The following is a 17,848-nucleotide window of genomic DNA, read 5'->3' as shown; positions in this document are numbered from 1 at the left end:
TTCTGATACAGACCTCATGTTAATACAAGGTGCTAATGGGGCCTTTGTTGCATTTTCCCCATCTCTCTGTTCTCATTTCCTGTTGCCTCTCCTATATCTCCAATTACAGAGTGAAAATACACAGAAATACTTGTTCCATCTGTGACTTTGACTACAGGAATCGTTATGTCTTTAAATCAATCAAGAAACCAATCTATTTATCAGCTTTATAACGTGCTAAATCAGAACACATCAAAGTCAGCCACCAATAATCTTTTAAACCATTGTGATGCATGTGCTGTTGGAACTCTGTGTGCGTAGTGTCCAGGGAGAGACAAGCAAAGCACACCTCAGCTCTCTGAAGTGGCTTCACTTCTCTAAACACTGATCTGATAAGATAGGAGCGAACCCCACCAGGAATTTTTTTTCAGAGCTGATGATAGCTGAGGCACGCAGAGAAGAGACCCACTTTGGCCCTCGTCTTGAGACACTCCGAGAAAAGAAAGTGAATTCCACCTGAGAGGAAGAAGAAACCATGGCCGGTTATTGGTTTTGGCCCCGTCAGACTGACCCAAAAAAAAAAACACAAGCATCTGCTTCTATTATTTGATGGCCAGGCAACAATATGTGCTTGGCACCATCACCAATCACTGCACAAAAGGAGAGTGGTCCCCTGACTCAAGGACGCACATGGGTGAAAAATTATGACTGCTTCGATCCCACCACTCATTGACTAAACACAGATTCAATTAAACCAGGCTGAAGGTCATGAGGTAATACAATATAAGCGAGTCTGGCATGGTGCTTAATGGAAGTTCTCATGGCTCTGGTAATATTTAATCCAACAGCCAACCCTGACCACCCCTGCGTGTCAGCCATTCATATTCCCCTGAGTGCTGTCATAACCTGAGTGTGGGGAGGGATTGTGTTTTAAATTCACAGACCAGAGTTAACAAACCGTGTGACTTGATGTTGCCAGTTAAAGAAAAATCAACGTGTTGTTGATGAAAACAGCGCCGGTGACAGAGAAGAAGGAACTGATAAAGATCAGAGGGACGGAGGGAGGGAGGCAGAAAAGGAGGGGGGTGACACAGGTGCGGAGGTAGTAAAGTACAGTGGGCGGGGAGTGAATACTATGGGAGGGAGAGAAGGAGGGAGGGAGGGAGCGAGGGAGGGAGCGAGAGAAAAAAGGAGATAAGGAGGGAACAGACGAAGGAATTTGTGAGGAACCGAAAGCAGTGGAGGGCAGCTAACGTGAGAGGAAGGAGCCTCGGCAGACAGCAAGGGTTACACATGAGAAGTCTGAGGAGGGAATCAAACAAAGCAAACAGGGTGCAGGGAGAGAAAGAGCAGGTAGAGTTGGTTGGATTTCCAGCTTACCTCACAGCTAATTACTACTTTCTCACTGTGGTGAAGGAAAAGCAAACAGAAACTAAGTCAGAGAAAACTGCAAACAGAAAGGATAGAAGAAGAAGGTAGGAGAGGAAAAAGCAGAAGTAACAAAGACAGACGTTAAAAAAAATAGCAAATAATTGAGGAAGAGAAATAAATAAAGTAGAAAGAACAGGCTTTGAGGAGGGAGCGAGGCGAGGAAGGCAAGAAAACAGCAGATACTCATTGACAGAGAGGACTGGACTAACTCCATGGATTACTGACATCAGCAAAACAAAGGAAGAGGACCGTCAGAAAAAAAAAAGAGGTCACTGCAGTCCAGCAATAGTGTAGCCTGCCTGAGCCTGTCTACAATGCAACCAAGACAGCTGAGATAGACAGACACAAGCACAGACACAGTTCATAAAGACAGTCCTCTGTGTAACTGCACCATGTTGATGAAAGAGTACCGCATATGTATGCCACTCACTGTGGATGAGGTAAGTGTGTTTGTCTTTGCCACACACACACACAGACACACACAAACACCCTGTTACAGCTTTAAATTCAAAAGGTTTTGTTTCCAATGTGAAAGCTCTACTTGTAATCTTGAAAGTGTTAACGTGCTGATAAGAAAAGTGCCAACAGAGCGCACAGACCTCCTGCGGCGGCTCTGTGGGGGCTCTGGCACGCTGGGCAGCGAGGAATGTTGTGCACTGGCGAGCTCAGGCCTATCTGATGGAGCCAAAGCACAACACCTGGCTAGCAGCGACATCATAACACTAGTGTGTCTAAATTATCTCTCCTTCTGTTTGATTCTTCGCTTTCCTCGCTTGCGTTAGTACTCCGAGCAAAACTAGTCAGACTGGTTACGGTTTCCACAGGACCCAAACAGGCATTTGGCCTGCAGGCTAGTAAACAATGGAGATCCTGCAGGAGAGAAAAGGTGGGTTGACTCTGGAGATATGCACCAAAGTGCCCTTCAGAAGGAATGTCCTCATCACCTCCTGTACCATCCTCCCCCCTCCCTTCAATTCTACCTGTTACCACAACAATGACAGTGACAAATAGCAGTCCAAAATAGGATTTACAGTATCAGTACACAGCAGACAGAAACGTGAGCTTGCAGCAAATCCTCTTTTCCCTGAATGTAATGTAAGTTTAAGTGCAGCTTATTTAAGGCACAATCATATCATCACTTACCTTAGTCCAAACCATTAACGATGTCCTAACCCTCGCTTTATTTTTAAAAGCAAATATTGTTGATTTGCAGATATGAAAAATACCCCAGTACTTCTGTAACCATAGACTGTAAATAGTCTGTAACACAATACAGCTCAGCTTTGTGAATGAATGTTCAATGAGGTGTCAGGTAAAGGCTTTAGCTTAGGTGTTAAAGTAGGTTAGCAAGATCAGGTTTCCATCTTTATGAGCACAGGTGGAAAATGTCTTTGAGTAAGACACTGATACCACATCGTTCTGTGTTTATACAAGACAGAGGAGGACACAATTGAAGGTACTCAAATGTGCTTATCCCATCATTCTACCTGTAACATCACATTGGAACCAAGTCAGTGCTGTTCCCTTTGTAACAGTTAATTATAGTCCCAATTCATTAGTTTTGCAGAAAGGAAAAAACATTCCTTGCTCCTTCCTGCTTTCTTTATCACATGTGATTTTGGTCAGTTTTCACATGCGATCTTCACAATCAGAATGCTCAGGTACTGTAAAAGCATCCGGTCAATAATATAAAGGATACCAAGTGTTTGTCATTGGTCAAAATGCAAATGCTATACGATGCTATCAAACTATGCTAGCCAAATATGAGAAGAATTAAATGTGTTCCATCCTAATCTTGGAAAATGAAACGTTTCCAGCTCAACAGTCATATGTCCTACTTAAATCTGACAACAGCCTATTTTGTATGAATGGATAATCAAAATACTTGCAAAATGGCTGCAGAATATCAGAACATGCCCGAATATACTGGTGCTGGGTTTTCATGTTTTTCCCTACTCCATTAGAAGAGATATATCATGGAAAGTAATCTATACATGGTAGCATTCATGTTTGCATAAGTATCTATCCCTTTTAGACGGTACCACAGATATTAACACAGGAGAAGTACTGGTCACAGAACAAGAAATTGGCATAAAATCTGCCCCCAGCAGGCCACCTTACAAACCACGTGGATATTATTTCCCTGGTTTGAAGTCTAAAAAGGAAGTAATCTAATTTGATTCAACCTTGTGCCCATGACACATGAGGTCTATGAAACTTTTTTTAGGCACTGTTCTTCACCGCTTGATGGGCTTGATCTCTGATGATTTTTATTTAGGACTGAGGCTAAAGATCCTTTGGAGCTGAATACTAACTACGCCAATTTCAAATATTCAGTTATATTTGTATTTTGCATAAAACCGTTTTATTTTTGTTGTCAGCAGACAGATCTAGTGTTGCATAACAAATACAAGTCTTTGCTCTGAGCATTTTATCATTGGTAATAACAACAGTGGCTTTGAGCTGTGCTTCCTTTTAATCATAAATTCTTTCATTTTCCATGCCCGTCACATTGACACTATTTGCAGAGGCTCCAGCCCACAAAGATGAGCTATATTTACACTTCTCAGGAATTTATGACAAACTCACGGCTTGTTAACTTATCCTGGCCTTCTAATTTAAAGACAGAAGGAGGAAAAGGCATGCCAAATGTGTCTGAAATGAGTTTCTCAATATATCATTCATCACAGCCATTCACGGTAGTCCTATTGAAAAGTGATTTAAGGAGAGATAAGTCTTTTCAACTTCCTGCTTAGATTAGGTGTCTAGGAAGTCAGAAAGATTCACAACCTGTTTGTGTGAATGACTCACTGCTCCATAGTCTGCTAAGCACCCATCGCTTTGATTAATTAAGCCCCATGAATACCCAATAAGTAAATATTGAATGTTGACATTCTACCGTAATTGGAACAAGTAGGAGGAGTGTCACATTGATGTCAGCAGACAACAGTGAAGGATGGAAAACTGAAATCTGCCCTCCTCTTTCTCACTTTCTCCCCATCTTTCTCTGTTTGTGTTTTTAATTAAAACAATGCTGTACTTGCACACCAATATAGGCCATCACAATGGATTACATTGTGGTGGCCACAGCAGAACAGTTCTGTTGTTTTAAAGTATCATTTTATTGCTTCTATAATAACTTGAAAACAAACTTCACTGAATGATTTGCAATTAAAGTAAACGAAAAAAGTGTACATAGACACACAGTGTTAAGGAGAAAAAGTCTGAAAATAGCAGTGGGTGCAAATAATGAAGTGTTATTGTGTAGAGCATCTGATTTGTGCATTGTCTGAGAGGGAAAAAGGGATTCTGTCAGGCTGAGCTCATCCACATGCCCAAAGGCCTCGTCCTCTTTAGAAAATATTTATCCAGCCTCATCAGCATCGAGCAAAAACTAGGGCTGCAGCAGAAAAACAAATCCCCCCTAATTTAGACACCATGCATTCCCACACACTGGCTAAATTAGAGTTTGACGTCTGATATGGTCACTTGAGGTTAATCTTTATACACAGCAAACTACTACTCAGAGCAAATACAATAAGTCTGAACTGAAGCAGCACTCACTGCTGAACGTGCTGCAAGGAGATTTTTCTATCCTAACCCTCACCAGATACTTCTGCTTAGTGGCTGATGGTTGTAATCATTTCCCCAATGGAGTGTGCAGTTCATTGATAAGACCTGAGTAGATTTTTGGTAATTGAAGTCCCCAACAAGTCCTTTTTATCGTAGCGCCAAATCTTGTGGGATATTTTTAACTTAAACTGCTTCTTACATTTTGAGTCAAGTCATTTAACTAACCTACCCTCTAATCGCAAATTTGCATCAAGGAGCTTAAAACATGTGTACAGCATGCACATCAAGCTGCATCTTAAAACATCCACAGGAAAAACTCAGAGAGAGCATTAAACAGAAAATGAAAGAAACCTTTTGAAGAGCAACAAAGGATGGTCCGTTCTTCCCAAAAAGTATGTGGACGAATTCTAAAAAGTTAAAAAGAGATTTCTGAACAACAATTCAGCTATGGGTTGGTGCTGAATGCTTGAATTTTGTTCAAAGAAGAACCCGAGTCCTTGTCAGACTGCAGTTATAGCATTAGGTAGCTTTAGCCTCCAAAAGCAGCAGAAATCAAACCAACAAATTCAAACCTTAAGCAAGATAAAGCAATAATCACTTTTGATTTAAACCTTCAAATCACAAGAGGTGAAAAGTGTTTTTCTTTTCCAGGGACTGTAAAAGAAGTCGAGGGTTTGAGTGACCTGCATTCTTTCTTTTTGCCAGCAAGGGGGATCAACGGTAGTAGTTAGAAAAACTGCATGGCATAGGAGTCTATGAGAAAACAACTCTACATCTAGTTTGATTTAAAACATGTTTTAATTTGTTTATGGTTTCAAGTCTTTTTCAACCTGTCATGTTCATCACTTTGTAAATTACTTTGTCATTTAGAATGAAATAGACAATGCGCAGGGTGCTGCGAGGCTTCTTGTGATAGAAAGGGGCAATCTCTCAATCAGGTTAAAGGCTAAGCAATTTGTATCCGCTCTTTCACACAAACATGGAAACTTCTGAAACAAAAATAAAAAGATGGTGATTGACATTGACTGTGTGACATATTTGTGGCAAAGTCTACCTCCTTTATACAGTCTATGGGTCTTTTAAAAGTGTCATGGTATCATTATAATACATTAAAGATGAAAATAAGGGCCTGTCAGCCTATTTAAAACATTTTCCTGTATGGACCACCACCATCAAGCAGCACTGTGTTGTTGAAAGGGACACTCATTCACTTTGGATGGCATGTTGAGGATTATGAAATTAATTTGGCTTCTTGTTTTGCTTTTGTTTTTTTCTCACCACAACTTGTTTTCTCTTTCACTTTCTTTGACCAATCCTCATCCATATCCACCATAACCCCCATCCTACACTTCTTCTCTGGTTCCAGTACAGGATCGGGCAGCTGTATATGATCAGTAAGCACAGCTGTGAGCAAAGTGGTGGAGGAGAAGGGGTGGAGGTGGTGACGAATGAAACGAATATTCACCCCCAGCATGGACAGGGACAGCTGACCGAGAAGAGAATCTACCTCAGCAGGTAGTATAATGCAGCCATACTAATGATGTACTTAGACTCATAATTCTGGCTATTACCACCCTAAGCTTTTATCCTTATGTTGTCAGCTCTGTCATTATGATAACTGATAGGGATTGATCTTTGATCGCTTACATCACTGTGAAGCTTTACGTCCTATGGTTAGCAGCCTCAGGTCTGACTGACAGGCAATAAAATGTTTCAACACAGTAACGCTCGCAGTGCAGAGTAACCTTCTCCCATCTGAAATCCAAGTCCCCACAGCCTGGAACATGTTAAGTCCTGTACTGTGAGGTTACAGGAGAGCTGTTATCATACCATGAGCTCATCTTGTAGTAAATCCTTCAAGTGGTATGGTTGACTTCCAGCTGAGACAAACACGTCCATGTCATCGCTATTGCAGCATACTTCAGAATTTTTAGGATTGTCATTCCTCTGTTGTCAAACTGTAACCATGTTTGCTCATAAGAAATGATAGACATAATGTTTTTTTATTGATGGCTAATTTTAGGTTTATTCATTCAAATGATAACACTTTACTTTAACACCCTCTAAAACTGTTCTAAACAAGTGATGAATGTTTTCATTATGATGCATTAAAGGCTGTAGTTGGAAGCAGACATAAGAACATTTTTATCAGTTAATTTTCGGAATATTTCAGTTCATTGGGGATTTTGCTTCAGTTGGATGAGAAGATAATTTGAGTACAGTTTTTTGTCTGTGCAATAAATATGTAGTAGCTGTTAGCCTTACTTTTCATAGATGTCAGCGTGGCTCTAACCAAGGGGTATACAATTCTACAAGCACTTCCCAGAAGTGGATCTTTTAATCTGTACAAAATTCTTAAAGAAAAACAGTTTTATGTTTGATGGGGGTCTTTGCTGGACTCCTTGTTAGCTTAGAGCAGTTGCCAGGCAACCTGCAAAGACTCAAGGAAGTTATACTGCTTTGACCTAAGATATCTAAAATCTAGATATGGTCCAGCACAAGTGTAGATAGGTGGATTTGTGTTACCTTAGTCAAGTTAGTTGTTCCATCATTTACACTCTTTTTTTAGCTTTATATTTATCATATTAAAGACATGAGAGTGGCAATGCATCTTCTCAGCTAACTGCCCACAGCTAATACACAAAATGATGGTGTGTTTTTTTTTTTTTTTTCAAACACAGCACAAGAGCTACTGTTATTAAAGAAGCAAGGAGAGGTTTGAGGAAATGTCATCATTGATATGTTAAAATGATTGTTCAATCTCAGGAATTTAAAGATGTGCACGACTGAAGTGCTCATGTTATTGTGCTAAAATTATGAGTTTATTTGCTTTTTGCTCAGGGAGAAAATCCATTAATTAATGAATTGTGATTCAAATGAACTCTCAGTAAAAAAAAAAATCTCTTTTAACTCTCAATGTATTTCCTAACCCTAAGCTAACCTCAATCATTACCCTAATGTAACCTCAACTCTTATTCTAATCACCACTATAAACCCAAGGCCTAATCCTAAAATAAACTCCTAGAGAAGTAAAGAAATGTTCTCACTGTGGAGGATTTTCCTAATCTTTCTGTGCTTGTGGGACATTTGGTCCTCATTAGTAAAGATACAGTGGAACACACGCACACACACACACGCACACACACTAACACACACACAAATACATACCACACATACATAAGTACAGTGAGTGCCGAATGTATTCTACCTCAATCATGTTCTGACATGTGACCTAGAAGCTACAGTAACAATTCATCACCACAGGTGTAATTGGGAATGAGTCACACAAATGAACGCAGTGGTGCGAGTAGCCTACAGGTAATCTGGGTATAAATGGCACAAAAACCACTTACGATCTCTCCGTCTCCCTCCATAATCTCCCCCTCTCCTTCTCTTCCACTCTCTAACTGTGATTCGTCTTTCATCCTGTTTTTTTTTTTGCTTTTCAGTAAACTGCCATCCTGGATTAAAGCGTTTGTCCCTCGTTTCTTCTATGTGACAGAAAAGGCCTGGAACTTTTATCCATACACAATCACAGGTGTGCATTTGAGTGCCTTTGTTTGTGTTAAACATCAGGTTACTTTCACCTCAATGCATTACACAAAACTTATTTACTTTTACCAGCTGGTTTTCCAAGTACCATCAAATATTTATCCTTATGTATGAGTGTATTCCCCTGTGGTAACGTGAATGTGTATGTGAGTGTAAATGCGTGCTCATGCATGTATGAGTAACTAATGCTGTTTCTCCCTATCCATATTGAACGTCCCTGGTGCTGCAGAGTACTCAGTAAGTATTCTCACACATCATTTACTGTACATGAATGCAACAGAGCTCATCTCTTTGCTGTATCAGTGGATCTAATCTGCAGCCTGTTTCCACTCTCTCTATCTGTGCCCTCAACCCATTTTTCTACGTTTTTACCTCTTGTAACCCTGCAGGTATCATTCCTCCCCAAATTCACCATCCGTATTGAGACGAGATTCGAGAACAACAACGGCGATAACAGCAATGTGAGTATAACGCAGAGGGAGTAAGAAGTGCGAAAGATGGAGTGATTAGACAAGAAGGAGAGGGGAGAAATTGCAATTTGCTCTGCGGCACATAAAAAAAAAAGTTCATCCAATTGATGTTCCCGTTACTAGGAAAACAGGGAAAACACAATGTTATATTGGCAGATCTATTAACCACTCATGCAGTGGCCTTAAGCACGGCTGCATTTTATCCAAAGTGAACATACATACTCACACATATACACACACAAGCTTCATAAACAATTGCTACTGTGTCTGCCCCTTGTGTCTGTGCTGTGTAATCGAGGAAGGTGTGAGGCAACAAGATTCAACAAGTCAAAATACAGAGAGAAAATCTGGAGGATCTTGTTTCATTTCAGGCCGTTACGTGTTATATAAGTCAACTCCACACAAACACACATCATGCATGATGTACACACAACATTGTAAAAAGCTTCATAGGTCAGTGGTGAAAAGTACACTCACTCAGAACTATACTATCTGAGGTACTTTGCCTTCTATCAATGCCACTATATGTTTCTCTACATTACCAATAAGAGGAAGATATTGTCATTTTTACCTTAATGTCACAATTTTCTTTAGAAATAAGTTTGTACAAATAAAACCTATTGCTTAAAAAATGACAAGACTTTGATAAAGATTAAAATATCAAACAGTACAAGGAGAGCTGAAATTGTTTTCGTTGGGTTTTTGGCAGTTTTCCTTGTAATTACTGTATGTTGATAATATTTTTTTTTAATTTAAACAAAAAAGTTGAAAATAAGAGGAAGAAATGTACAGTAAGGGATTTTTCACCGTAAAAGATAGTTTAAAAAACACTCCACTTCCATCCAAAGAAAACCTAATAATGCTACATGGACATTACATTTCCATTCATAACAATCTTAAGTTATCATGCCATTAAAGTTGTGGTGCTTGAACAACATTTTCCTGATTACGTTCCATATGTCCTACCTTTTACTTCAGCTGTATAGAAGGCTTTTATCTGAAGCAGCCATGTATTGAAGAAGAGCCTTTATTATTTCTCCTTCCCTCTGCCTGATTTGTATAAAAGGTCAGGGTTTTTTTTCACCCCATATTTCATTTTCTCCCTTTACTGTAGTACTGTTAATGTAATTGCTCCTTCACTGGGCTTTTATTATGAAACACTGCCAGTAATGTGTTGTGGAAAACACATACAGGACCTTTAAATGTAGCTGCTGCCACATGTATGTCACTTTAAAATAGTTTGTCTGACACATTAACACGTAGACACACGCAGTGACTGAGAACCCAACACATTACACAAGTAATCTGGAACAGTTTAATACTGAAAATAACATAATTAAACTGTGGAATTAACTATCCTTGGTGTGCATGTACATAATATAAAAGCCACCCTGAGTTTATTCCCCCTCTTTTTTTGTCCCCAGGCTGTTTTTGAGACTGGCCTGGAAATGTTCGGTTGGCCAATTTTTAATACACAGCTTTTATTTGACTGCTGGCTGTTAAGAAGCACTGTTCATATTTTTAATGTACTAACATTTAAAAATGAATGATTTTTATTTGTAATGAAGTATTTTTACAGTTTGATATCCAGCTTCTTCTTTTTTTCATTGTTGAATGTATCCTCCTCCACCGTCTTTGTTTTGTTTTGAAAAACAACACCAGAAACAAAGAGAGACAAATATGAGGAAAACATGATGAGCGTCATGCCCTGAACACAAACTGAGAAGCAACACAATGCAGATGCTGCAACACATTCCATAAGAGCGAACAGGAACCTTGGGGAGACACGGACCAACAACAGCACCACGGGAGCGTAGCCTGCTCTTATCTTACAGCGGGTTTTTCTTATTTGTTAGTTTTCAACTGTGAAATGAACAACTTGAGCGAGGCTTTAGAGCACATTTTAAACAAGGTCAGATAAAGGTGCACTCTCCTAGGTCTCCCTTCATTCTCTCTCAAGGAAAAGTGTATTCTGCTCTCATAACTCTTCTTTTCCCCTCTCTTTAATATCCCCCATACGTCCTTGTTTTTTTTATTATTCCTCCTTGTCTCTCCCTCCTCTGCTCTCTGTGTCTTTGCTCTCCTCTCTGCTCCACTGTGATTTGCTCCAAGGGCCTCAGGGTAGGATATAGTGAGGGGTGTTATGGTGTGTGACCTCAGTTTTCTACACAGTTACTCATCTACTCCCATCCACTGAGTGAGTGACTGTATGTGTGTGAGAGTATCAGTTGATGTATGTGTGTCTGTGCTCATTATACTGTATGACCTCCTCCATCTGTTTGGCTGTAGGTGTTTGGGGACACTCCAACCCCGGCAAAGAATGTAAGTTTCCTGGATATCCTGAGTGACCCCATCCCGGAAAAGCACTACAAAGAGTCAGAGGTACATACTCTACTGTTACAAGGGCATGTGCTATCAAAACAGACAAATACAAATGATTGTACAGCTTTGTTTAGATTGACAACTGTCATGGGAAAAGTCGTGTGATTGCCTTAGAAGAATAGTTCAGAATATCTTGAAATATAATTAAAGTAAAATAATGATAACACATGTATCTGCATTAAAAGTAGTGAGGTCATATCTGGTGACAATCAGTCCAGCTGATCATTAAGACTCGGAGTTGGGAAAGTGCTGGCCTGGTGGTTTTCACTGTTTTAAAATAAACATGTTAAAACCTCTTCATGTTACAACTTAATTTTCTCAAGCTAAAAGTGTGGAATCTTTTTTTCAGTTTTGTTTACAATAAGGCTCGCTGTTCACTCAAGTGTTTATTTTAGGAGAATCTGAGCTGATCACCTTCAGGCCCTGGCTCCATATTAAGTGAACTGATATGAGAGAGCTGTGAATCATCTAATGTACACAAAACAAAGGTGTACAGTATTTCTGAAAAATGTTGGACTGTCTTGTGTTTTTCTCCTGAAAGGAGTAAAACACCCACACACTCCTTTTTAATCTGCCTATGTTCATGTCCTCCCAGAAAATATTTTACACGCCTTTACTCCCTTTAAATCCTCAGAGATAAAGGTCAATTTGCAGGCCAGACACAGAAAATTGCAGATAAGTGTACCTCAACAACACAGAAGCATGAACATACACAAAATCACAATGCATGCACACTCAAAAAAAACATAACACAAACACACCAATCTGTTTGATGAGGTGATACAGTGAGAACATAAAATCACAGACACTTTCCAATCATCCTTTTGTCACAGTTGCCTAATGTGTGTTATCACACTTTCCTCTTATGGGCTGTGTTGAGCAACATTCCACTTGCACCGCCACATTGCACACACAAACACACTTGAGGTACACAAAAGCAGTAAACATCTATAGTTTCTCCCTGAAGACGACTCACAGGGCCAAAGTTTGTTTTTTTGCAGATTCAGCAAATAACGTGTAGACTGTTTGCTCTGTGCAGGACCTGAGTCTTTGGCAGTCCAGCAAAACTGGCCGGGGGCCTCTGGGAAAAGGCTGGAGAGAGGAGCACAAGCCTGTTATGTGCTCCTATAAGAGGGTGCAGTGCAGCTTTGAGGTGTACGGCTTCCAGACCAGGACTGAGGAGTTCATCCACAGAGTGAGACAGAGCTTTTACTCCCATCATTCCCTTTCCCAAATATAAAGACAGTCGGATTAGGATATGATGCGTTATGTCAGGAGTCCTTAAAGGTGTACTGGAAGGTGGAGAAAAAATAAATTTACAGCTAATTGAATTTGATAAAGTATATCCTACTTCTTTCAAACAGTGATTTCTTTAAGTTGGAGTTTCTCACTTTGTAGGTTTACAGTAAAATGATGAATTAAATCAGTTATGATTGGTCTATTGAGTGTGCTATGTGTTGTAGTTTGACACAAATAAATCATTAGCGCATTATTTTTCAGACATTATTATAACTACCAAGATCACTGCCAAGAAGGCTGTTAGCCTTAAATGACCTCTGTACTCTGTTTAATGGTGATCCACCATTAGGTCCTATTCTTTAGGAAAGTCAATGTATTGTTTTATGCATCAATACAGACAAAGGGCTTCTCTTCTTCATGCGCAAAAAACAAAACAGGTTACACACAATGATGGATGATGGAACAAGATAAACTTGTCAAAAATATCTGTTCAATCACATGTTTGCAGTCAGTGAAGCAATGTAATGTAGCATGTAGAAAAACAAAAGAGCAAAACTGGCAACTCCCCTTTCCCAACGTCTTTGCGGTTAACAGAAGCGTTTACAGGAAAGTAGCTTTCGCTTTGACTAAAGCAAACAAGTGCCAAACTTTTACATAATGCTGTGTGTTGTATGTTATTCTAAAAGACCTGCAAACATCCAAATTCAAAGCACTATTTGATTATTCTCCTGTTTCATTTCAGAACATTCAGGACATTCTTCTGGTTGGCCACAGGCAAGCTGTAGCGTGGATAGATGAATGGCATGGTGGGTTAGAAATACAGGCACATTGCAACATTTTACATATTGCAAAAACAACATCTAGAGCAATGCTGTTGTACTTGTACTCTAAATATGACTGTAACCTCAATACACTATGTAACAGTGAATCCATAATTCATACTCCGCTATGATACATGCTGTGTGTGTGTGTGTGTGTGTGTGTGTGCTTGTGTGTGTGTTTCTGTGTACATTTGTCTCCCCACAGGCCTGAGCTTGGAGGAGGTGAGAGAGTTTGAGCAGGCGATGCAAGAGAAGACCAACAGCAAACTCAAATCAAGCCAGAACAACGCAGGTGAGATAGCAACTCCTGACCTATACACCTGACTATACTGAAATAGCAAAGAGGAGGGTAGACATAGGGTTGATGGGGTGAGGAGCAAATGTGGATGGAAAAGTGAGAGAGAATGTATAGAAAGAGATTGAGATTAAGGTTTGAAATGTATATTTGAAAAGTAATTTCAGCATAATATAAGCAGCCTGAGATGTACAGAGAGGCTAAATAGGCTGTATTCAAATTTTTTAGTTCATTACCAACTAACAACAAATCTGAACAAGTATTCTGTACATGCTAAGCTTTCTATGATATCCATTCTTGTCCACGGACTGCATAAAACTTTGAATTAATAACTTGCTAATACTGAAAGGCTTGAACACAGGCTGGTTGCACCACTAGTGCCGGAGTTGTGCCCTACAAGTGCCCAGATGGCTAGTGTACATCTGTGGATGGGAAGAAAGAGAGAGACGAGTAGTCAGGAGGCATTTCACTACACAAGGAGCAGCAAGAAGGGAGAAGCAGAGGGTGTGAGCCCAGAAAAAGACAGATGTAGAGGGGGGTGGGGGGGGAAGAGTGGAGGCTTGCTCATGAAGTGATAATGCCACTGCGTCGCTCTGATAAACAGTGTAATGCAGCCACCTGCTGAACTCTCCCCATCACCATCGCCTTTCAACATAAATAACCAGCTATTGCAGCACTTAGCTGCAAATGTCAGCCCTGGTGGGGGTCTATGTCTGGGCATATGTGCTGTGTGTTGCGTGTGCATGTGTGTGAGTGTGTGTGTGTGTGTGTGTGTGTGTGTGTGTGTGTGTGTGTGTGTGTGTGTGTGTGTGTGCATGGTAATCCTGCCCCCTGCTGGTTGGTCTGGTGAACCTCAGCTTGATGGGAGACATATCAAAGGTAGAATTCCCAATATGGCCTGTAGCGTCGTTCTGCCTGCTCTCTCACTCTCCCCCTCTGTGTGTGATGATGAGAGATATCAAGCTGCAACAAATCTGCAGTCATTGCTCAACCTGCTGCAGCTTGCTGCACCGCCATGACCCCCTACAGGCCAAACGCTGCTACTGTGCTAATCTCTGCATAGCCCTGCACACAATTTTCATTCATCCGCTGTAATAAAAGTAAATGGATGTCATTTACTCCAGAGAGTCTAATAAAAAGTCGGAAGTGTGAGGTGAATATGAATAAGGGATTTAGATAATGTGCATCTAAGTGTACGACAAAGGTCTTAAGTATACTCTCATTAATTGAAAACTCAAACACAGAGTCCTTCTGTTCCTTTTCTGCTCAGTGCCTCTTTGGATGTTTCCCCTTTTTTTTTTTTCCGTCTTCTTTTTCTTACATTTAAGTGAAAAACATCTCTTTCTTTTCTTCTTTCTGTCTTTCATCTCTCAGTCTCTAAACTTCAATTTCAATGCGTTTTATTAGCACGGCATGTGGAGAAGAGGAATTGTGGATACATTAAAAAGAAACAACTAATCTATCTACAATTAATTTATATATCTGTCTGTCTGTCTGTAAATATGTCTATCTATTTATTTATTTCAGGCCCGGCAGCTGCCCCTCGTCCTGTTTTTTCTCGCTCCATCTCAGTGACAGACGAGCGTTCCCTGAAGAAGATGGGAGTGACGACAACGGCAATGTCTGACCCCTCTCCCTCCTCTGGGCCTCAAACTCCTGTTCGCCTCAACTCCACCCCAGAATAATGACACACACACACACGCACACACACAAACACACACACATACTGTTTTCACACAGAATCCCATGTCAACAGTCAACAGAGTCATATGAGGTTTCTCTCGGACATCAACACACACATGCAAACAATGATTTAAACATCATTCTACAGCCAACCGAGGAAAACATTTGTTAACTCTTTTCGGGAGAGACGGTTGACAAAATCTGAAAAACTTGAATTCGTAACTGTTGAATTCAAGGCAAATGCATTTAGCAAGTGAACTTTGATTAGCATAAGGACTTGAAACAAGAGAAACAGCTAGCTCGGTTATGCGCAAAGGAAATAATAATATTCCAACTAATATTTCAAAAGTTCACACAAACTGTTTCTTGTTGGATTAATATACACATAAGAATAAGTATAAAAATGACATTTTGATGGTGGTTAATTATCCATCCCCTAAATTACCGTAATTACTAAATTGATGTTTTAAACATCAAAACCAAACATTAATAAATCATCTGCTGATGTACTAATGGGGGAATTTTGGACACATATGACATATGGCTAGCTTCTCCCACCTGTTACCAGTCTTTGTGATAAAATATTGGAAGCTACCTGGAAGCTAGCTCCATAAAATTGCATGTTGATAAAAGTGCAGTATTGATCTTTTAATCCATCTCTCAAACAGAATGAATAAGCATATTTCCCAAAAATGTCTGAGGACTCCTGCAGAAATATCTATCTGTTCCTTTGCAAACATAGTATTCGCACATGATGTTTAAGCTGCACAAACACACACACAAGCTCTATGCGCCTGCTCAAAGACAATTTCTACTGTTGCCTTTGAAAATACTCAGTGCTTTCTCTCAGCTCCTCAGCCAGAGAGGAGCCCCTCGACCACCAGCAGGGCTCTCGATTGTTTCTCAGCCCCCAGCCAGCAGCCTACAGACAGATGCATAAGGAGTTTAATAGAGTGGATCTAATGAGAAAGCAGAGGAGAACGATGGAGACTGTCAATGCTATGGATCGGCTCCCCTCTCCACCTAGGTCAGACCTGGTGTATTGATAGAGGGCAGTGAGGCTTTGTATTGGTTCCTTGATCGCTTAGCTGAGGGCGGCAAATGGGTCAAGCCATGGATAAACTTCAATTATAAATCAATGATGTGAGCATTTATAAGACTATTAGCTTAATTTTTGTAATACACTTTAAGGGGAGAATGGCTTCTCGTCATCAGGGATGAACAAAAAACAACAACGAACTAACACAATTCTTGTTGCCTTATTTGTAAAAATGTTGAGTTTTAATGAAGAATGAAAACTGATCATTTTCTGATAATAAGTAGAAAATTCATGTTGAAATCACGCTGTACAGTCTTTTGTAATGGATTTTTTTTCAATAAATACAATTTCACTCTAGTGAGTAGATGTCTTGATATCTCGCTGGATAAGCGGAAAAAAATGGACTCTGTGCACACATTATCAGCCATGTTTGATCAGTATTGACCTGTAAAGATGGACCAGCCGCTGGCATATCACAGCACTCACACGTAATCCACTCACCAATTTCACACTTGTGTGCCTTGTGGAACTGGTTTCAGCAGCAGTGGACATAAAGAGAGGCAGACACTTGGTCCACATGTAGCTCTAAGCATTTTTTCTCTCTCTGTAACACAGAGGAGGATAATGAATGTTTAACAGATGCAAGGTTGTGAGCTGGGCGTGTGTGTGCACACCTGTTATCTCTGTCTCACTTTATTGTTCAGGATTTTAGGGCAAAAGTCCATGGAGAGACGTGCAGTTTCATTTGACTGACAGACATCGCAGCTTGCTTCAAATGCTGCTCTTGAAAGCTCACATCATGAGTCTCATTATGGCGTCTTTTATCCCTACAAATCAAGAGCCAGCATGAAACTTTGTTGTTAGCTCCCAACATAAGGCTTACAGACGTGCATCCACATTCACATATAAATACATGCACGCAAAACTCTTTATCTCAATGCCTCTCCTTATAGCAGCAGCAGGAGGCTGATATAAAAGAGAAAGTGCTCAACACAGCCAGGAGTGCTCACAAGTGCTGCAGAGGGAGCAAAAAGCTGTCGCCTGCACTGCATTAACATCCTTCTCTTTTACTTCTTTGTCTCTTCCATTAAATTTTCTCTCTCATTATTGCCATCTCCCATCCCTCTCCTTTCTCTTCCTTTATTCTCCCTCTCTCATTCTTGAAATCTCCCTTGATCTCCCTTTCTTTCACTCCTCTTTATCTGCTTGTCCTCATCTTCGTTTCTTTAGAGAGCCTCTAAAGAAGATGTACTATGTTCATTATATGGAAATGTCCCCCATGGTACATTATCATAGATCCTGACCCTGTAGCGCTGAATCATCTAGCTATTCCCAGTTCACCCATCAGACCCCACAAATAGCATGGCAGGGGAACAACAGAATG

The 17,848-nt window shown here is 40.2% G+C and overlaps 1 protein-coding gene across 1 annotated transcript; it reads left to right on the top strand.

Moving 5' to 3' along the window:
- Positions 1 to 1,191: 1,191 nt before the first annotated feature.
- pitpnc1b (phosphatidylinositol transfer protein cytoplasmic 1b) lies at positions 1,192 to 16,821 on the top strand. The gene is made up of 10 exons (XM_020646785.3): positions 1,192 to 1,850; positions 6,350 to 6,498; positions 8,433 to 8,521; positions 8,765 to 8,772; positions 8,925 to 8,996; positions 11,295 to 11,387; positions 12,427 to 12,582; positions 13,369 to 13,432; positions 13,653 to 13,739; positions 15,270 to 16,821. Exons 1-10 carry the CDS (start codon positions 1,803 to 1,805, stop codon positions 15,425 to 15,427), a joined length of 924 nt encoding a protein of 307 aa, XP_020502441.1. The 5' UTR covers positions 1,192 to 1,802; the 3' UTR covers positions 15,428 to 16,821.
- The last annotated feature ends 1,027 nt before the right edge of the window (positions 16,822 to 17,848 follow it).

Source organism: Labrus bergylta, chromosome 8, assembly GCF_963930695.1.
Source record: "Labrus bergylta chromosome 8, fLabBer1.1, whole genome shotgun sequence".
NCBI lineage: Eukaryota > Metazoa > Chordata > Actinopteri > Labriformes > Labridae > Labrus > Labrus bergylta.
Note: the sequence above shows the minus strand (reverse complement) of the source record. Positions and strands in the feature narration are given on the sequence as shown.